This window comes from Xenopus tropicalis, chromosome 8 (genome assembly GCF_000004195.4).
Source record: "Xenopus tropicalis strain Nigerian chromosome 8, UCB_Xtro_10.0, whole genome shotgun sequence".
Classification (NCBI taxonomy): Eukaryota; Metazoa; Chordata; class Amphibia; order Anura; family Pipidae; genus Xenopus; species Xenopus tropicalis.
Genome location: NC_030684.2, coordinates 5,530,549 through 5,552,537, shown reverse-complemented (window position 1 = coordinate 5,552,537; position 21,989 = coordinate 5,530,549). Strand labels below are relative to the sequence as shown.

Here is a 21,989-nt window from a genome sequence, read left to right as displayed (position 1 = left end):
CCAGTACCCAGAGGCACAAACAGCCCCCCCAGCCCAATAAATTCCCAGTATAATCCATGGGAAGTGCTGGAGTGGACAAGAACATTGCAGAGTACTGGTGCCGGATAGGCGGGGGGGGGGGGGGGGGGGCAATACCGGATGTTATGATGAAGATGATGGGGGAGGAAGGAAGTACAGGAGGAAACATACGGTCGGTGCTTTTCCTCTGTGCCTCTCACCGTAACAGCAGAAATCTGCTCACTAGACCTGACACTCTAGGGGGGTTGAAGGTCTGCTAGAGAACTGTATAAACAAACCCCCACCCTCCAGGGTTTGACAATTGATCTTCTTTCACTGCACCTCAGTGGAACTATCATCTTGTTGCTAGGGCCGGCATGTCCATGGAGACACCTAATTGACAGTGTGGAAAATGAGAGGCAGAAAAGCATAGCATCTAGCAATGTGGGGGCATCGTATTAAAGGGCAAGTTCACCTTTAAAGTCACTTCTATTATGATATAGACATCGATACTCTGAGAGAATTTGCAATTGGTCTTCTTTTTTTTTTATTTACTATGGTTTTCTTCTTTTTGTTTAGCAGCTCTCCAGTTTGGTTTTCAGCAGACATCTGGTTGCTAGGGTCTAATTTACCTTAGCAACCAGGCCATGATTTTTTTTTAAGGTGTAGTTCACCTTTAAATTAACTTTATTTAAACTTAATTAAATGATGTAGACGTTGATATTCCAAGACCATTTGCAATTGGTCTTCATTTTTTATGGGTTTTCAGTTATTTGGCTTTCTTGCTCAGCAGCTCTCCGGTTTGGTATTTCAGCAGCTATCTGGTTACTAGGGTCCTATTTACCCTAGCAACCAGGCAGTTGGTTAAACAGGAGCAGGGAATATGAATAGGGGAGAGGCTGAATAGAAAGATAAGGAGTAAAAAGTAACAATAACAATAAAACTGGAGCCTCACAGAGCAATAGGGTTTGGCTGCCGGGGTCAGTGACCCCCATTTGAAAGCTGGAAAGATATGGCAAATAATTCAAAACTATAAAAAATAATGAAGACCAACTGAAAAGTTGCTATCCTATCGCATAACAAAAGTTAACCTTTAAAGAGATCACTGCAATGGGACAAGGGCTCCCCCTACAGGCAAGCATAGGGAAACCACTCCAGTTTATATTAATACCCCGCTGGGGTGTTTGCTACAGAAACCCTACTATAGTTTATATAAATACCCCGCTGTGTAGCCCCGGGGGCAGCCATTCCTGCACTGGTACAGCTGGGGTGTTTGCTACAGAAACCCTACTATAGTTTATATAAATACCCCGCTGTGTAGCCCCGGGGGCAGCCATTCCTGCACTGGTACAGCTGGGGTGTTTGCTACAGAAACCCTACTATAGTTTATATAAATACCCCGCTGTGTAGCCCCGGGGGCAGCCGTTCCTGCACTGGTGCAGCTGGGGTGTTTGCTACAGAAACCCTACTATAGTTTATATAAATACCCCGCTGTGTAGCCCCGGGGGCAGCCATTCCTGCACCGGTACAGCTGGGGTGTTTGCTACAGAAACCCTACTATAGTTTATATAAATACCCCGCTGTGTAGCCCCGGGGGCAGCCATTCCTGCACTGGTACAGCTGGGGTGTTTGCTACAGAAACCCTACTATAGTTATATAAATACCCCGCTGTGTAGCCCCGGGGGCAGCCATTCCTGCACTGGTACAGCTGGGGTGTTTGCTACAGAAACCCTACTATAGTTTATATAAATACCCCGCTGTGTAGCCCCGGGGGCAGCCATTCCTGCACTGGTACAGCTGGGGTGTTTGCTACAGAAACCCTACTATAGTTTATATAAATACCCCGCTGTGTAGCCCCGGGGCAGCCATTCCTGCACCGGTACAGCTGGGGTGTTTGCTACAGAAACCCTACTATAGTTTATATAAATACCCCGCTGTGTAGCCCCGGGGGCAGCCATTCCTGCACCGGTACAGCTGGGGTGTTTGCTACAGAAACCCTACTATAGTTTATATAAATACCCCGCTGTGTAGCCCCGGGGGCAGCCGTTCCTGCACTGGTACAGCTGGGGTGTTTGCTACAGAAACCCTACTATAGTTTATATAAATACCCCGCTGTGTAGCCCCGGGGGCAGCCATTCCTGCACTGGTACAGCTGGGGTGTTTGCTACAGAAACCCTACTATAGTTTATATAAATACCCCGCTGTGTAGCCCCGGGGGCAGCCATTCCTGCACTGGTACAGCTGGGGTGTTTGCTAACCTACAAGTAAAACCCCTACCCGGGGCTGGGGTTTAACCTATAGTTTATATAAATACCCCGCTGTGTAGCCCCGGGGGCAGCCGTTCCTGCATTGGTACAGCTGGGGTGTTTGCTACAGAAACCCTACTATAGTTTATATAAATACCCCGCTGTGTAGCCCCGGGGGCAGCCATTCCTGCACCGGTACAGCTGGGGTGTTTGCTACAGAAACCCTACTATAGTTTATATAAATACCCCGCTGTGTAGCCCCGGGGGCAGCCATTCCTGCACTGGTACAGCTGGGGTGTTTGCTACAGAAACCCTACTATAGTTTATATAAATACCCCGCTGTGTAGCCCCGGGGGCAGCCATTCCTGCACTGGTACAGCTGGGGTGTTTGCTACAGAAACCCTACTATAGTTTATATAAATACCCCGCTGTGTAGCCCCCGGGGGCAGCCATTCCTGCACCGGTACAGCTGGGGTGTTTGCTACAGAAACCCTACTATAGTTTATATAAATACCCCGCTGTGTAGCCCCGGGGGCAGCCGTTCAAGCTGGAAAAAAGGCACAGGTTACATAGCAGATAACCAATAAAACACCATTGTATTCTACAGAGCTTATCTGTTATGCTATGTAACCTGTGCCTTTTCTCCTTTATTCAGTTTAAATGGATACACTTTCATTTTTTTGGTGTTACTGTTTCTTTAAATGCTAAGCCTAAAAAAGAAACATAAAACAAATTTAGAGTGCTCCTTTGATCACTACTGCTGTTTTCATTCACTTTCTATTTATAGTGGTTTCTGGCATATTAGCAGTTTTAGACTGCTCATACCCTAGCAACCAGGCACTGATTGGAATGAGAGACTGGTGTATGAATAGAAGAGGGCCTGAATACAAAGGTAAGTGACACAAACTATATATATATAATCTAAATAGAGAGATATAGATATATATATATGGGTATGTATGCATTTTTATCTTTTATGGCAAGTAAAGAAGCAAAATATTCCCTAAAATCAAATCTATTTGTTCCTAGCAACTTTGCGATTGGTCTTCATTATTTATTTCTTTAATTATTTGCCATATCTTTGCAGCTTTCAAATGGGGGGGTCACTGACCCCGGCAGCCAAACCCTATTGCTCTGTGAGGCTCCAGTTTTATTGTTATTGTTACTTTTTATTCCTTATCTTTCTATTCAGCCCCTCCCCTATTCAGATTCCAGCCTCTCATCCAAACCACTCCCTGGTTGCTAAGGTCATTTGAGCCCTAGCAACAGGATAATTGACCCCGGCAGCCAAACCCTATTGCTCTGTGAGGCTCCAGTTTTATTGTTATTGTTACTTTTTATTCCTTATCTTTCTATTCAGCCCCTCCCCTATTCAGATTCCAGCCTCTCATCCAAACCACTCCCTGGTTGCTAAGGTCATTTGAGCCCTAGCAACAGGATAACTGACCCCGGCAGCCAAACCCTATTGCTCTGTGAGGCTCCAGTTTTATTGTTATTGTTACTTTTTATTCCTTATCTTTCTATTCAGCCCCTCCCCTATTCATATACCAGCCTCTCATCCAAACCCCTCCCTGGTTGCTAAGGTCATTTGAGCCATAGCAACAGGATAACTGACCCCGGCAGCCAAAACCTATTGCTCTGTGAGGCTCCAGTTTTATTGTTATTGTTACTTTTTATTCCTTATCTTTCTATTCAGCCCCTATTCAGATTCCAGCCTCTCATCCAAACCACTCCCTGGTTGCTAAGGCCATTTGAGCCATAGCAACAGGATAACTGACCCCGGCAGCCAAACCCTATTGCTCTGTGAGGCTCCAGTTTTATTTTTATTGTTACTTTTTATTCCTTATCTTTCTACTCAGTCCCCTCCCCTGCTCCCGTTTACCCAACTACCCGGTTGCTAGGGTAAATAAGAGCCTAGTAACCAGACAGCTGCTGAAATACCTAAGCGGAGAGAGCTGCTGAGCAAAAAGCCAAATAACTGACACCCCATTAAAAAAATGAAGACCAACTGCAAATGGTCCACGTCTACATCATACTAAAACGTGAATTTAAAGGTAAAGTACACCTTTAAAACAGAAAAAAAGGTGTTTATCTTATACAGATCTTTTTCCCCTTGCGATACCTGATCCATATTCATATAAAACCAGGACCGATCCATAGAACCAATAACCCAGAGAGCATTTCATACCCCGATTGTTTGTAAACCAGTTTATTTCATAAAAAAAAAAAAAAAAATTGCAGCACAACCTTAAATACACTCAGAGCCTCATCAATATATAGGGGGGGGGGGGGGTCATTAATCTATGATATAATTCCATTTATTTATTAAATTTATTGTATAAAGCCAGACATGCGCTGCCGCAGCCCCTAAAGCTTTATACACTACCCTGCGAGAGGGTCGGTAAAGGGTATTAAAGGGGAAGTTCACCTTTATTATTCTGAGACTATTTGCAATTGGTCTTCATTTTTTCTTCGTTGTGGTTTTGGAATTATTTAGCTCCTTGTCCAGCTGCTTTCCAGTTAGGAATTTCAGCCGCTAGCTGGTTGCTAGGGTCCGGTTTAACCTAGCAACCAGGCAGTGGTTTGTATAAGAGAGACAGGAATAGGAATAGGAGGAGGGCCTAAATAGAAAGCTACCATACAGGAATAGGTTTTTTGGCTGCCGGGGTCAGTGACCCCCATTTGGGAAGGAAGAAGGCAAATAATTAAATAAAACTATAAAAAATAAAGACCAATTGAAAAGTTGCTGAAAATAGGCCATTCTATAAACATTAAAAAGATAACCTGAAGGTGAACTTCCCCTTGAAAGGGAATAGGCCTACCTCATAGTGTTTGTTTCTGTGGTTTAGACGTATCCCCCCCCCCCCCCCCAATAATATTATTCCTTTATGGGAATGGACCAATCACTAGGAACCTCATCACAGGGCACCTCCCAGCAGAACCAAATAAACATTATTAATGAGGAATTCTGGCTCCACCTCTCCAGTCTGGACCACTCCCTCTCCTCCACTTTGGGGCCGCCCACTCCCTAGGAGGTAAAAAAAGGGATACGGCATTGAGGGGGAGGGGTCCCGGATAATAGAAGGAGGGGCCTGAGGTCGCTCCAGTCCAACCACAAACCTCATTTTATTTAATAGAGAAGGAACAAAAATGCTCCCATATATTCAGCAGAACAAGGCCCCGCCCCTTACATTGTCCAAGGCCCCGCCCCCCCTCTGGCTCCCAGTAAATACACGTATTACGCGCTCAGTCCCAGAATTCACAGCACTTTTTTCACAAGGGAGTAAAAACACTTCACCCCTTCGCGGCCAGTAAGGCAAATAAGTACGAGAGGGTTAACCGCCCCGACTAAGGGCGACTATAGGCTTTGGCATCGGGGGGGGCAATATGGCGGGGTGCAAAGTGAAACTATTCTTATAGGTTACAAAAAATTAAATCTTTATAAAAAAAAAAAATTGTAAAGTCTTTCTAACGACCAGTTGGCAATTTTTCCGGGGTAAATGGGGCAATTGGGCAGATCAAAATGGGAGTTTAGAGCTTTCACCCATTGTAAATACACTAATTAAAATCCCATAGGAACAAATAGAACGTGAGTTTTTAGGTAATGAGCTCTAAACCCCCCCATTGTGATAAATCTGCCCCTGTGGGTTGGGGGGTTGGGGTATAAGGAAATGATGCCATTAAAGGAGAAGGAAAGGCATTTTGGCAGTTTATTGGCAATAGATTCGGCACATTAGTGGAACGGGGGAGGGGGGAGGCCGAACTCTGATGGAAAGGCAAGGGGGGAGGCCGAACTCTGATGGAAAGGCAAGGGGGGAGGCCGAACTCTGATGGAAAGGCAAGGGGGGAGGCCGAACTCTGATGGAAAGGCAAGGGGGGAGGCCGAACTCTGATGGAGAGGCAAGGGGGGAGGCCGAACGCTGATGGAAAGGCAAGGGGGGAGGCCGAACTCTGATGGAGAGGGAAGGGGGGAGGCCGAACGCTGATGGAAAGGCAAGGGGGGAGGCCGAACTCTGATGGAGAGGGAAGGGGGGAGGCCGAACGCTGATGGAGAGGCAAGGGGGGAGGCCGAACTCTGATGGAGAGGGAAGGGGGGAGGCCGAACGCTGATGGAGAGGGGAAGGGGAACTCTGATGGAGAGGGGAAGGGGAACGCTGATGGAGAGGGGAAGGGGAACGCTGATGGAGAGGGGAAGGGGAACGCTGATGGAGAGGGGAAGGGGAACGCTGATGGAGAGGGGAAGGGGAACGCTGATGGAGAGGGGAAGGGGAACGCTGATGGAGAGGGGAAGGGGAACTCTGATGGAGAGGGGAAGGGGAACGCTGATGGAGAGGGGAAGGGGAACGCTGATGGAGAGGGGAAGGGGAACGCTGATGGAGAGGGGAAGGGGAACGCTGATGGAGAGGGGAAGGGGAACGCTGATGGAGAGGGGAAGGGGAACTCTGATGGAGAGGGGAAGGGGAACGCTGATGGAGAGGGGAAGGGGAACGCTGATGGAGAGGGGAAGGGGAACGCTGATGGAGAGGGGAAGGGGAACGCTGATGGAGAGGGGAAGGGGAACGCTGATGGAGAGGGGAAGGGGAACGCTGATGGAGAGGGGAAGGGGAACGCTGATGGAGAGGGGAAGGGGAACGCTGATGGAGAGGGGAAGGGGAACGCTGATGGAGGGGAAGGGGAACGCTGATGGAGAGGGGAAGGGGAACGCTGATGGAGAGGGGAAGGGGAACTCTGATGGAGAGGGGAAGGGGAACTCTGATGGAGAGGGGAAGGGGAACGCTGATGGAGAGGGGAAGGGGAACTCTGATGGAGAGGGGAAGGGGAACGCTGATGGAGAGGGGAAGGGGAACGCTGATGGAGAGGGGAAGGGGAACGCTGATGGAGAGGGGAAGGGGAACTCTGATGGAGAGGGGAAGGGGAACGCTGATGGAGAGGGGAAGGGGAACGCTGATGGAGAGGGGAAGGGGAACGCTGATGGAGAGGGGAAGGGGAACGCTGATGGAGAGGGGAAGGGGAACGCTGATGGAGAGGGGAAGGGGAACGCTGATGGAGAGGGGAAGGGGAACGCTGATGGAGAGGGGAAGGGGAACGCTGATGGAGAGGGGAAGGGGAACTCTGATGGAGAGGGGAAGGGGAACGCTGATGGAGAGGGGAAGGGGAACTCTGATGGAGAGGGGAAGGGGAACGCTGATGGAGAGGGGAAGGGGAACGCTGATGGAGAGGGGAAGGGGAACGCTGATGGAGAGGGGAAGGGGAACGCTGATGGAGAGGGGAAGGGGAACGCTGATGGAGAGGGGAAGGGGAACGCTGATGGAGAGGGGAAGGGGAACGCTGATGGAGAGGGGAAGGGGAACGCTGATGGAGAGGGGAAGGGGAACTCTGATGGAGAGGGGAAGGGGAACGCTGATGGAGAGGGGAAGGGGAACGCTGATGGAGAGGGGAAGGGGAACTCTGATGGAGAGGGGAAGGGGAACTCTGATGGAGAGGGGAAGGGGAACTCTGATGGAGAGGGGAAGGGGAACGCTGATGGAGAGGGGAAGGGGAACTCTGATGGAGAGGGGAAGGGGAACTCTGATGGAAAGGGATTTTCTAAGAGCAGGAAGTCCGATTTTTACCTTTCCTTCTCCTTTAAAAGGGGTTGATGCAAATCTCGGGGGCTATAAAAATCTCTTGGCGGACCAGCAGCCCCCGTGGGCCTTGAGTTGGCCAGCCCTGACACTGGGGGACCATCATTTTCTGCTTGAGTGACAATCACAGACTCCAGGGGGGGTGGTTCAGAAAGATCTACGGACCTGCGCAACATATATCGGTAGGGAGCATCCACCTCCGGACCCAAATACACAATAACGATGGCTCAGAACATCCCAGCGGCATCGGTTTTTACTGCAATTTGTACGACTAATACTAAGTATCACGGAAACAATCCCAGTACCATCCGGAAGGGACGCCGCCGACCAAGGGCCGGCCCATAAGTTGTAGTCCTTAGTGGAACCGACTCGCTGTAATGGCCGACGAGCATCGGTGGGGGGTCGGATACTGTCAGCAGGACGCTCGGTGGGAATCAATGATGGCGGCACGAGAGGAAGAGGAGGCAGAGAAGAAGATGTTTCACCGGATGTTTCCAGGCAGCAATGGGCTCGGTGGGACGTTACCACTCCTTCTTCTTCTCGTCCATGGAGACCCCACCGGGCCCCAAAGCCACGACCAATAGGAGTCCTCCGATGACAGACATGGTCTGGAAGAAGTCGTACTTGAGGAAGTCGTGCATGGGCTTGTAGGCCGGGATGGTCCAGAAGGCGTTGAAGTAGACGTTCATGGCGAAGAGCCAGACGACCAGGGTCAGAGCCGCCAACTTGGTTTTGAAGCCGATGGCCACCAAGATGATCAGAGCCGTGCCCACGAAGTTCTGCAGGATCTGCCGTGAATGAGAGATTTGGGTCAGTGCCATGGGGTTGGTTAAGTGCAAGAAATGGCCCAGTAGAACCAGTGTAGGTTGGCCCCAACCAAACCGGCGCTGACTGGGCGGCTATGGCCAACGCACAAAGGTACTTATGGAATTTTTATGGATTTTCCCTTAGATTCCAACCTACCGAGAAGAAGCTGGCGTCGAAATGAAGGAGGGTCATGAACATGAGGACGAGGAGGACGCGGCCCCCCAGCTGCATGTACTGCTTCGGCGAGCTCTCCCCCATGGTGGGGACCCCGGCAAACATGCTTTTCCCTTCCGACCTGGACTCGGCGAGAAGCAGCAACACCCCGCCCCCGAGAGCGAGATTCCTATTGAAGATAAGGGGAGAGGGGGGGGGGGGTTACTGTGGTACATTATCCCTTATGACTTCTAATATCCTTATCATTTACAGTAGGGGGTACAGTATCCCTTATAATACATGAGTGATACTCAGAGTTCCCTGTATAACTCAGCCTGCAGCCTTGTGCCTTTATATGGGGGGCACAGAACCCCTCAGTGACTGCTAATATCCTTATCATTTACAGTAGGGGGTACATTATCCCTTATAATACATGAGTGATACTCAGAGTTCCCTGTATAACTCAGCCTGCAGCCTTGTGCCTTTATATGGGGGGCACAGAACCCCTCAGTGACTGCTAATATCCTTATCATTTACAGTAGGGGGTACATTATCCCTTATAATACATGAGTGATACTCAGAGTTCCCTGTATAACTCAGCCTGCAGCCTTGTGCCTTTATATGGGGGGCACAGAACCCCTCAGTGACTGCTAATATCCTTATCATTTACAGTAGGGGGTACATTATCCCTTATAATACATGAGTGATACTCACAGTTCCCTGTATAGCTCAGCCTGCAGCCTTGTGCCTTTATATGGGCACAGAACCCCTCAGTGACTGCTAATATCCTTATCATTTACAGTAGGGGGTACATTATCCCTTATAATACATGAGTGATACTCAGAGTTCCCTGTATAACTCAGCCTGCAGCCTTGTGCCTTTATATGGGGGGCACAGAACCCCTCAGTGACTGCTAATATCCTTATCATTTACAGTAGGGGGTACATTATCCCTTATAATACATGAGTGATACTCAGAGTTCCCTGTATATAATAGTGAACGTACCTCATTAAGAATTTCAGGTCCCACAGGATGCTGTATCCAATAGTCTGGCAAAACAAAATACACATGCTTTAGATAATGGCAACCCCCCTCCCACCCCCGACCCAGTAACTGGTGTAGTTACAGGGTACCAAACCCCCTTGGATACTGACCTGCATTGCTATGATTCCAAACAACCCAAAACAGGCATATTGTACAAAGTTTCTACTAAGCACCAAGATGCAGCAACCTGTCAATATAAACACAAATATGTATAAATACAAATATACAGAGAGGGAATGTTCTGGGCACACAATAAGCTGTACTCCCATACTGTACTGTCTAAGGGAAACACTATGGCACCTCCTACCCATATGTATAAATACAAATATACAGAAAGGGAATGTTCTGGGCACACAATAAGCTGTACCCCCATACTGTACTGTCTAAGGGAAACACTATGGCACCCCCTACCCATATGTATAAATCCAAATATACAGAGAGGGAATGTTCTGGGCACACAATAAGCTGTACTCCCATACTGTACTGTCTAAGGGAAACACTATGGCACCTCCTACCCATATGTATAAATACAAATATACAGAAAGGGAATGTTCTGGGCACACAATAAGCTGTACCCCCATACTGTACTGTCTAAGGGAAACACTATGGCACCTCCTACCCATATGTATAAATACAAATATACAGAGAAGGAATGTTCTGGGCACACAATAAGCTGTACCCCCATACTGTACTGTCTAAGGGAAACACTATGGCACCTCCTACCCATATGTATAAATACAAATATACAGAGAGGGAATGTTCTGGGCACACAATAAGCTGTACCCCCATACTGTACTGTCTAAGGGAAACACTATGGCACCCCCTACCCATATGTATAAATACAAATATACAGAGAAGGAATGTTCTGGGCACACAATAAGCTGTACCCCCATACTGTACTGTCTAAGGGAAACACTATGGCACCTCCTACCCATATGTATAAATACAAATATACAGAGAAGGAATGTTCTGGGCACACAATAAGCTGTACCCCCATACTGTACTGTCTAAGGGAAACACTATGGCACCTCCTACCCATATGTATAAATACAAATATACAGAGAAGGAATGTTCTGGGCACACAATAAGCTGTACCCCCATACTGTACTGTCTAAGGGAAACACTATGGCACCCCTACCCATATGTATAAATACAAATATACAGAGAGGGAATGTTCTGGGCACACAATAAGCTGTACCCCCATACTGTACTGTCTAAGGGAAACACTATGGCACCCCCTACCCATATGTATAAATACAAATATACAGAGAAGGAATGTTCTGGGCACACAATAAGCTGTACCCCCATACTGTACTGTCTAAGGGAAACACTATGGCACCTCCTACCCATATGTATAAATACAAATATACAGAGAAGGAATGCTCTGGGCACACAGTAGGGACAGTCTCACCTAGCTGCCCCAGCAAGTTGATAAGGACAAAGAGTGCTGCTAGAAAGTAGCCACAGCTCCACGTGGCCTCAATATAATCTCTCTGCTCGCTCCACTGGAACCACATTCGGATCCCATCCTCCAGGAAGGTGCTGATGAGACACAGTCGGGCCACGTGTGGGAGGTACTGTTTAGTGACTCGTAAAAACTAAAAGGAGAGAGAAGAAGGAATGGGTTAAAACAAAACAGCAGGAGCCCCCAAAAACATGCTGGGGGGCCATATTAGTTCCCAAAGGCAACTTTCCCCTTGGGAATCCCAGCACAAACCATAGTGTTATAGTTCAACAACCACCCCATCAAACAGCACACATTCTTTGATAACATGGGGGGGGGGAGTTCACCTTTAAATGAACTTTAATATAATATAGAATGGCCTATTCCTAGCAACTTTGCAATTGGTCTTCATTGTTTATTTGTTATAGTTTTTGAATTATTTGCCTTTCTCTTCTGACTCTTTTCAAATGGGGGTCACTGACCCCGGCAGCCAAACCCTATTGCTCTGTGAGGCTCCAGTTTTATTGTTTTTATTCCTTATCTTTCTATTCAGCCCCTCCCCTATTCATATACCAGCCTCTCATCCAAACCACTCCCTGGTTGCTAAGGTCATTGGAGCCCTAGCAACAGGATAACTGACCCCGGCAGCCAAACCCTATTGCTCTGTAAGGCTCCAGTTTTATTGTTACTGTTACTTTTTATTCCTTATCTTTCTATTCAGCCCCTCCCCTATTCATATACCCGCCTCTCATCCAAACCACTCCCTGGTTGCTAAGGTCATTGGAGCCCTAGCAACAGGATAACTGACCCCGGCAGCCAAACTCTATTGCTCTGTGAGGCTCCAGTTTTATTGTTACTGTTACTTTTTATTCCTTATCTTTCTATTCAGCCCCTCCCCTATTCATATACCCGCCTCTCATCCAAACCACTCCCTGGTTGCTAAGGTCATTGGAGCCCTAGCAACAGGATAACTGACCCCGGCAGCCAAACCCTATTGCTCTGTGAGGCTCCAGTTTTATTGTTATTGTTACTTTTTATTCCTTATCTTTCTATTCAGCCACTCCCCTATTCATATACCCGCCTCTCATCCAAACCACTCCCTGGTTGCTAAGGTCATTTGAGCCCTAGCAACAGGATAACCTGACCCCAGCAGCCCAAGCCTATTGCTCAGTGAGGCTCCAGTTTTAGTGTTACTTTTTACCCCTCATCTTTCTACTCAGTCTCTCCTCTATTTATATCCCTGTTTCTCATTCAACTTACTGCCTGGTTGCTAAGGTAAAGAAGACCCTAGCAACCAGATAGCTGCTAAAATTCCAGGTGAACAACCCCTTGAAGGCTGATTAAGGGTCTAATTAACCTTGGAACCAGGCAGTTGTGTTAACGAGAGACTGGAAGATGAATAGGAGGGGCTTGAACAGAAAGTTAAGTTATTACAAAGCAACAGAAGAGGGTTAACTTCCCCTTTAAACATGATTGAGCTTCACTGCAGGGACAAGACGTTCCTCATTGGCGGGTCTGTGTCCTTGGCCCAGTGTATCGGGCACGGCTGACCTTGATGCCACATACCAGCTTAGGAATTGGCCGGGGTCCCCCTGTTGCACCGAGGCTTCTACCAGATTGCAACACACAGCTGGGAGTTTGTTTGTGTCTTTTAAAGGACAAGTAAACAAAACAAATACTGTTCTGTGAGGCTCCATTTCCTTCCTGTGCTATGAGCAAACTTAGGGGGCTGTTCCTGCTGAATTGTGCTTAGTACAGGGGAATCCCTATGTGCCATAGTTTTATGGTATCTCTCTGTACAGGCTATGGGCAAACTTAGGGGGCTGTTCCTGCTGAATTGTGCTTAGTACAAGGGAATCCCTATGTGCCATAGTTTTATGGTATCTCTCTGTACAGGCTATGAGCAAACTTAGGGGGCTGTTCCTGCTGAATTGTGCTTAGTACAGGGGAATCCCTATGTGCCATAGTTTTATGGTATCTCTCTGTACAGGCTATGAGCAAACTTAGGGGGCTGTTCCTGCTGAATTGTGCTTAGTACAGGGGAATCCCTATGTGCCATAGTTTTATGGTATCTCTCTGTACAGGCTATGAGCAAACTTAGGGGGCTGTTCCTGCTGAATTGTGCTTAGTACAGGGGAATCCCTATGCTGCCATAGTTTTATGGTATCTCTCTGTACAGGCTATGAGCAAACTTAGGGGGCTGTTCCCGCTGAATTGTGCTTAGTACAGGGGAATCCCTATGCTGCCATAGTTTTATGGTATCTCTCTGTACAGGCTATGAGCTAACTTAGGGGGCTGTTCCTGCTGAATTGTGCTTAGTACAGGGGAATCCCTATGTGCCATAGTTTTATGGTATCTCTCTGTACAGGCTATGGGCAAACTTAGGGGGCTGTTCCTGCTGAATTGTGCTTAGTACAGGGGAATCCCTATGTGCCATAGTTTTATGGTATCTCTCTGTACAGGCTATGGGTAAACTTAGGGGGCTGTTCCTGCTGAATTGTGCTTAGTACAGGGGAATCCCTATGCTGCCATAGTTTTATGGTATCTCTCTGTACAGGCTATGAGCAAACTTAGGGGGCTGCTCCTGCTGAATTGTGCTTAGTACAGGGAATCCCTATGTGCCATAGGTTTATGGTATCTCTCTGTACAGGCTATGAGCAAACTTAGGGGGCTGTTCCTGCTGAATTGTGCTTAGTACAGGGGAATCCCTATGTGCCATAGTTTTATGGTATCTCTCTGTACAGGCTATGAGCAAACTTAGGGGGCTGTTCCTGCTGAATTGTGCTTAGTACAGGGAATCCCTATGTGCCATAGTTTTATGGTATCTCTCTGTACAGGCTATGAGCAAACTTAGGGGGCTGTTCCTGCTGAATTGTGCTTAGTACAGGGGAATCCCTATGTGCCATAGTTTTATGGTATCTCTCTGTACAGGCTATGAGCAAACTTAGGGGGCTGTTCCTGCTGAATTGTGCTTAGTACAGGGGAATCCCTATGTGCCATAGTTTTATGGTATCTCTCTGTACAGGCTATGGGCAAACTTATGGGGCTGTTCCTGCTGAATTGTGCTTAGTAGAGGGGAATCCCTATGTGCCATAGTTTTATGGTATCTCTCTGTACAGGCTATGGGCAAACTTAGGGGGCTGTTCCTGCTGAATTGTGCTTCGTACAGGGGAATCCCTATGTGCCATAGTTTTATGGTATCTCTCTGTACAGGCTATGAGCAAACTTAGGGGGCTGTTCCTGCTGAATTGTGCTTAGTACAGGGGAATCCCTATGTGCCATAGTTTTATGGTATCTCTCTGTACAGGCTATGAGCAAACTTAGGGGGCTGTTCCTGCTGAATTGTGCTTAGTACAGGGGAATCCCTATGTGCCATAGTTTTATGGTATCTCTCTGTACAGGCTATGAGCAAACTTAGGGGGCTGTTCCTGCTGAATTGTGATTAGTACAGGGGAATCCCTATGTGCCATAGTTTTATGGTATCTCTCTGTACAGGCTTTGAGCAAACTTAGGAGGCTGTTCCTGCTGAATTGTGCTTAGTACAGGGGAATCCCTATGTGCCATAGTTTTATGGTATCTCTCTGTACAGGCTATGGGCATACTTAGGGGGCTGTTCCTGCTGAATTGTGCTTAGTACAGGGGAATCCCTATGTGCCATAGTTTTATGGTATCTCTCTGTACAGGATATGGGCAAACTTAAGGGGCTGTTCCTGCTGAATTGTGCTTAGTACAGGGGAATCCCTATACTGCTGGGAGTTATAGTTTAACAACCATAGCCAACACCCTATCACGGCAAACAGAAGTCAGTGGCATGCAAAAAATTGTTAAACACACGGCAGTTGGGGTTCCTCTGGGAAGTTCTGGGGGGGCTGAGGGTTCACACTGGAAACACTGGGAGAGGATACAGTGTCGCACAGACAGGAGGGGGGAGTTACAGTTCAACATGCAGCAGGCAATGTGCAAGGTACTCAGCGATTGGCCGATCTGGGCACAGAATGTTACATATGCAGAGAGAAAGGGGGGGCTCTAACCGCTGTAACCTACAAAGGAAAGGAAGGCAGTTACACACGGAATATCCGCTTTCCTAAAGGGGAAACAAACCCTCACATGTACATTGCTTCCATTACTGCTGCCTGCCCCGCCATATAGGGTCTAATGTTCCTCCTGTAGTGCCAGGAAACGCGGAGTTAATGGGCCGTACATTGTATTTCTACAATAAACAGCATGGGGCGTAATGGGTGCATAGGGCAGGCAGCACGGGGTTAATGGAGCGCAAGTCCGAACGTCACTAGGAAACCTCCAATAGTGCATCTGTGTCTGTCCCTTTCCCTTCCCTGCACTGCTGGTTCTGACTCCTGATACAACTCTCCAATATCCATTCATCCCTCATTCTCACTGGGTTTATAGTTATGTGTAACTGTCACTGTGTCTGTCCCTTTCCCTTCCCTGCACTGCTGGTTCTGACTCCTGATACAACTCCCCAATACCCATTCATCCCTCATTCTCACTGGGTTTATAGTTATGTGTAACTGTCACTGTGTCTGTCCCTTTCCCTTCCCTGCACTGCTGGTTCTGACTCCTGATACAACTCCCCAATATCCATTCATCCCTCATTCTCACTGGGTTTATAGTTATGTGTAACTGTCACTGTGTCTGTCCCTTTCCCTTCCCTGCACTGCTGGTTCTGACTCCTGATACAACTCCCCAATACCCATTCATCCCTCATTCTCACTGGGTTTATAGTTATGTGTAACTGTCACTGTGTCTGTCCCTTTCCTGCACTGCTGGTTCTGACTCCTGATACAACTCCCCAATATCCATTCATTCCTCATTCTCACTGGGTTTATAGTTATGTGTAACTGTCACTGTGTCTGTCCCTTTCCCTTCCCTGCACTGCTGGTTCTGACTCCTGATACAACTCCCCAATACCCATTCATTCCTCATTCTCACTGGGTTTATAGTTATGTGTAACTGTCACTGTGTCTGTCCCTTTCCCTTCCCTGCACTGCTGGTTCTGACTCCTGATACAACTCCCCAATACCCATTCATTCCTCATTCTCACTGGGTTTATAGTTATGTGTAACTGTCACTGTGTCTGTCCCTTTCCCTTCCCTGCACTGCTGGTTCTGACTCCTGATACAACTCCCCAATATCCATTCATCCCTCATTCTCACTGGGTTTATAGTTATGTGTAACTGTCACTGTGTCTGTCCCTTTCCCTTCTCTGCACTGCTGGTTCTGACTCCTGATACAACTCCCCAATATCCATTCATTCCTCATTCTCACTGGGTTTATAGTTATGTGTAACTGTCACTGTGTCTGTCCCTTTCCCTTCCCTGCACTGCTGGTTCTGACTCCTGATACAACTCCCCAATATCCATTCATTCCTCATTCTCACTGGGTTTATAGTTATGTGTAACTGTCACTGTGTCTGTCCCTTTCCCTTCCCTGCACTGCTGGTTCTGACTCCTGATACAACTCCCCAATACCCATTCATTCCTCATTCTCACTGGGTTTATAGTTATGTGTAACTGTCACTGTGTCTGTCCCTTTCCCTTCCCTGCACTGCTGGTTCTGACTCCTGATACAACTCCCCAATACCCATTCATTCCTCATTCTCACTGGGTTTATAGTTATGTGTAACTGTCACTGTGTCTGTCCCTTTCCCTTCCCTGCACTGCTGGTTCTGACTCCTGATACAACTCCCCAATATCCATTCATTCCTCATTCTCACTGGGTTTATAGTTATGTGTAACTGTCACTGTGTCTGTCCCTTTCCCTTCCCTGCACTGCTGGTTCTGACTCCTGATACAACTCCCCAATATCCATTCATTCCTCATTCTCACTGGGTTTATAGTTATGTGTAACTGTCACTGTGTCTGTCCCTTTCCCTTCCCTGCACTGCTGGTTCTGACTCCTGATACAAGGCTCGGCCCCCCCGGTGCCCTACATGGAGAGAGATAATGAGTGGGGGTTAAGGAGACCCGTCAGACGTACAATTAAAAGAGGCCGGATCTGTTACACAGAATTACCCATAATAATAGTTATATAGAGATACAGGCAGGGGCAGGTTCTGCTGACAGTGCCCGGGGGTTAGGAGAGTTGCCCTGTTGCTGGGGGGGCAGTGCCCGGGGGTCCCCCTGTTGCTGGGGGGGCAGTGCCCGGGGGTCCCCCTGTTGCTGGGGGGGCAGTGCCCGGGGGTCCCCCTGTTGCTGGGGGGGCAGTGCCCGGGGGTCCCCCTGTTGCTGGGGGGGCAGTGCCCGGGGGTCCCCCTGTTGCTGGGGGGCAGTGCCCGGGGGTCCCCCTGTTGCTGGGGGGGCAGTGCCCGGGGGTCCCCCTGTTGCTGGGGGGGCAGTGCCCGGGGGTCCCCCTGTTGCTGGGGGGGCAGTGCCCGGGGGTCCCCCTGTTGCTGGGGGGGCAGTGCCCGGGGGTCCCCCTGTTGCTGGGGGGGCAGTGCCCGGGGGTCCCCCTGTTGCTGGGGGGGCAGTGCCCGGGGTCCCCCTGTTGCTGGGGGGGCAGTGCCCGGGGGTCCCCCTGTTGCTGGGGGGGCAGTGCCCGGGGGTTCCCCTGTTGCTGGGGGGGCAGTGCCCGGGGTCCCCCTGTTGCTGGGGGGCAGTGCCCGGGGTCCCCCTGTTGCTGGGGGGGCAGTGCCCGGGGGTTCCCCTGTTGCTGGGGGGGCAGTGCCCGGGGTCCCCCTGTTGCTGGGGGGGCAGTGCCCGGGGGTTCCCCTGTTGCTGGGGGGGCAGTGCCCGGGGGTTCCCCTGTTGCTGGGGGGGCAGTGCCCGGGGTCCCCCTGTTGCTGGGGGGCAGTGCCCGGGGGTTCCCCTGTTGCTGGGGGGGCAGTGCCCGGGGTCCCCCTGTTGCTGGGGGGGCAGTGCCCGGGGTCCCCCTGTTGCTGGGGGGGCAGTGCCCGGGGGTCCCCCTGTTGCTGGGGGGGCAGTGCCCGGGGTCCCCCTGTTGCTGGGGGGCAGTGCCCGGGGGTTCCCCTGTTGCTGGGGGGGCAGTGCCCGGGGTCCCCCTGTTGCTGGGGGGGCAGTGCCCGGGGGTTCCCCTGTTGCTGGGGGGGCAGTGCCCGGGGGTATAGGCGGCCCCCCTATTGTTGCGCTCAGTAGCAGGGAAGTTGGGAGAAGTCGGCAGAATAGAGGCCGGAGTGGGGGCTCCTCCCCGCCCTGTGCCCCGGTACCCGGCCCTGCTGCCCCGCTGCCCCCTCCCTGTGCCCCGGTGCCCGGCTCTCACCTGATCCGCGAAGTCCTCGGCGGTTCCCATCATGTCGGTGCTGCCCATGGTGCGCGGTGCAGCTCTCCCTCCCGAGTCGGCGCTGAGTGAGGCCCCTCCCCCTGACGCTCCGCTCCTGCCCGGCCTGCCACGTAGGCCAAGTCTTAAAGGGCCCGTCACTTACTCACCGGGGGGCGGGGCTGGGGGCGGGGACAGAGGGAGAGTGGGGGTAAAATGATGGGATGTCAGAAGTTGAGTGGGAGAGGGGGGTAAGGAACTGAGGGCAGTAATGGGGGGGGATAGTATTACTGTACTGGGGCACTAACCGCTTTATTTGCTCAACATCATTTACATTATTGTGTGTGTAAATAGCTGGCAGCCTCCCCCCAACCCCTGCATCCTCTCTGCTCCTGTATTGGGGGAGTGAGGAGCAGACTAGGCACAGGGGGGAATGGGTGGGATACAGGAGCAGAGAGGGTGCAGGGGTTGGGGGGAGCAGACTAGGCACAGGGGGGAATGGGTGGGATACAGGAGCAGAGAGGGTGCAGGGGTTGGGGGGAGCAGACTAGGCACAGGGGGGAATGGGTGGGATACAGGAGCAGAGAGGTGCAGGGGTTGGGGGGAGCAGACTAGGCACAGGGGGGAATGGGTGGGATACAGGAGCAGAGAGGGTGCAGGGGTTGGGGGGAGCAGACTAGGCACAGGGGGGAATGGGTGGGATACAGGAGCAGAGAGGGTGCAGGGGTTGGGGGGAGCAGACTAGGCACAGGGGGGAATGGGTGGGATACAGGAGCAGAGAGGGTGCAGGGGTTGGGGGAGGGAGGAGCAGACTAGGCACAGGGGGGAATGGGTGGGATACAGGAGCAGAGAGGGTGCAGGGGTTGGGGGGAGGGAGGAGCAGACTAGGCACAGGGGGGAATGGGTGGGATACAGGAGCAGAGAGGGTGCAGGGGTTGGGGGGAGCAGACTAGGCCACAGGGGGGAATGGGTGGGATACAGGAGCAGAGAGGGTGCAGGGGTTGGGGGGAGCAGACTAGGCACAGGGGGGAATGGGTGGGATACAGGAGCAGAGAGGGTGCAGGGGTTGGGGGGAGCAGACTAGGCACAGGGGGGAATGGGTGGGATACAGGAGCAGAGAGGGTGCAGGGGTTGGGGGAGGGAGGAGCAGACTAGGCACAGGGGGGAATGGGTGGGATACAGGAGCAGAGAGGGTGCAGGGGTTGGGGGAGGGAGGAGCAGACTAGGCACAGGGGGGAATGGGTGGGATACAGGAGCAGAGAGGGTGCAGGGGTTGGGGGAGTCAGGAGCAGACTAGGCACAGGGGGGAATGGGTGGGATACAGGAGCAGAGAGGGTGCAGGGGTTGGGGGGAGTGAGGAGCAGACTAGGCACAGGGGGGAATGGGTGGGATACAGGAGCAGAGAGGGTGCAGGGGTTGGGGGAGTGAGGGCAGACTAGGCACAGGGGGGAATGGGTGGGATACAGGAGCAGAGAGGGTGCAGGGGTTGGGGGGAGGGAGGAGCAGACTAGGCACAGGGGGGAATGGGTGGGATACAGTAGCAGAGAGGGTGCAGGGGTTGGGGGAGTCAGGAGCAGACTAGGCACAGGGGGGAATGGGTGGGATACAGGAGCAGAGAGGGTGCAGGGGTTGGGGGGAGTGAGGGGCAGACTAGGCACAGGGGGGAATGGGTGGGATACAGGAGCAGAGAGGGTGCAGGGGTTGGGGGAGTCAGGAGCAGACTAGGCACAGGGGGGAATGGGTGGGATACAGGAGCAGAGAGGGTGCAGGGGTTGGGGGGAGGGAGGAGCAGACTAGGCACAGGGGGGAATGGGTGGGATACAGGAGCAGAGAGGGTGCAGGGGTTGGGGGGAGGGAGGAGCAGACTAGGCACAGGGGGGAATGGGTGGGATACAGGAGCAGAGAGGGTGTAGGGGTTGGGGGAGGGAGGAGCAGACTAGGCACAGGGGGGAATGGGTGGGATACAGGAGCAGAGAGGGTGCAGGGGTTGGGGGAGGGAGGAGCAGACTAGACACCGGGGGGAATGGGTGGGATACAGGAGCAGAGAGGGTGCAGGGGTTGGGGGGAGTGAGGGGCAGACTAGGCACAGGGGGGAATGGGTGGGATACAGGAGCAGAGAGGGTGCAGGGGTTGGGGGGAGGGAGGAGCAGACTAGGCACAGGGGGGAATGGGTGGGATACAGGAGCAGAGAGGGTGCAGGGGTTGGGGGGAGTCAGGGGCAGACTAGGCACAGGGGGGAATGGGTGGGATACAGGAGCAGAGAGGGTGCAGGGATTGGGGGGAGGGAGGAGCAGACTAGGCACAGGGGGGAATGGGTGGGATACAGGAGCAGAGAGGGTGCAGGGGTTGGGGGGAAGGAGGAGCAGACTAGGCACAGGGGGGAATGGGTGGGATACAGGAGCAGAGAGGGTGCAGGGGTTGGGGGAGTCAGGAGCAGACTAGGCACAGGGAGGAATGGGTGGGATACAGGAGCAGAGAGGGTGCAGGGGTTGGGGGGAGTGAGGGGCAGACTAGGCACAGGGGGGAATGGGTGGGATACAGGAGCAGAGAGGGTGCAGGGGTTGGGGGGAGGGAGGAGCAGACTAGGCACAGGGGGGAATGGGTGGGATACAGGAGCAGAGAGGGTGCAGGGGTTGGGGGGAGTCAGGGGCAGACTAGGCACAGGGGGGAATGGGTGGGATACAGGAGCAGAGAGGGTGCAGGGATTGGGGGAGGGAGGAGCAGACTAGGCACAGGGGGGAATGGGTGGGATACAGGAGCAGAGAGGGTGCAGGGGTTGGGGGGAAGGAGGAGCAGACTAGGCACAGGGGGAATGGGTGGGATACAGGAGCAGAGAGGGTGCAGGGGTTGGGGGAGTCAGGAGCAGACTAGGCACAGGGGGGAATGGGTGGGATACAGGAGCAGAGAGGGTGCAGGGGTTGGGGGAGGGAGGAGCAGACTAGGCACAGGGGGAATGGGTGGGATACAGGAGCAGAGAGGGTGCAGGGGTTGGGGGAGTCAGGAGCAGACTAGGCACAGGGGGGAATGGGTGGGATACAGGAGCAGAGAGGGTGCAGGGGTTGGGGGAGTCAGGAGCAGACTAGGCACAGGGGGAATGGGTGGGATACAGGAGCAGAGAGGGTGCAGGGGTTGGGGGAGTCAGGAGCAGACTAGGCACAGGGGGGAATGGGTGGGATACAGGAGCAGAGAGGGTGCAGGGGTTGGGGGGAGGAGCAGACTAGGCACAGGGGGGAATGGGTGGGATACAGGAGCAGAGAGGGTGCAGGGATTGGGGGAGGGGCAGACTAGGCACAGGGGGGATGGGTGGGATACAGGAGCAGAGAGGGTGCAGGGGTTGGGGGGAGGGGCAGACTAGGCACGGGGGGGAATGGGTGGGATACAGGAGCAGAGAGGGTGCAGGGGTTGGGGGGAGGGGCAGACTAGGCACAGGGGGGATGGGTG

General features: G+C 51.7%; 1 protein-coding gene across 1 annotated transcript; it reads right to left on the bottom strand.

Moving 5' to 3' along the window:
- Positions 1-7,573: 7,573 nt before the first annotated feature.
- surf4.2 (surfeit 4, gene 1, gene 2) lies at positions 7,574-18,611 on the bottom strand (the record flags this gene model as incomplete). The annotated part of the gene is given in 6 exon segments (NM_204042.1): positions 7,574-8,655; positions 8,831-9,017; positions 9,833-9,876; positions 9,982-10,058; positions 11,283-11,469; positions 18,552-18,611. Coding segments are annotated over 6 exon segments (810 nt in total). The 5' UTR covers positions 18,600-18,611.
- Between the last annotated feature and the right edge of the window lie 3,378 nt (positions 18,612-21,989).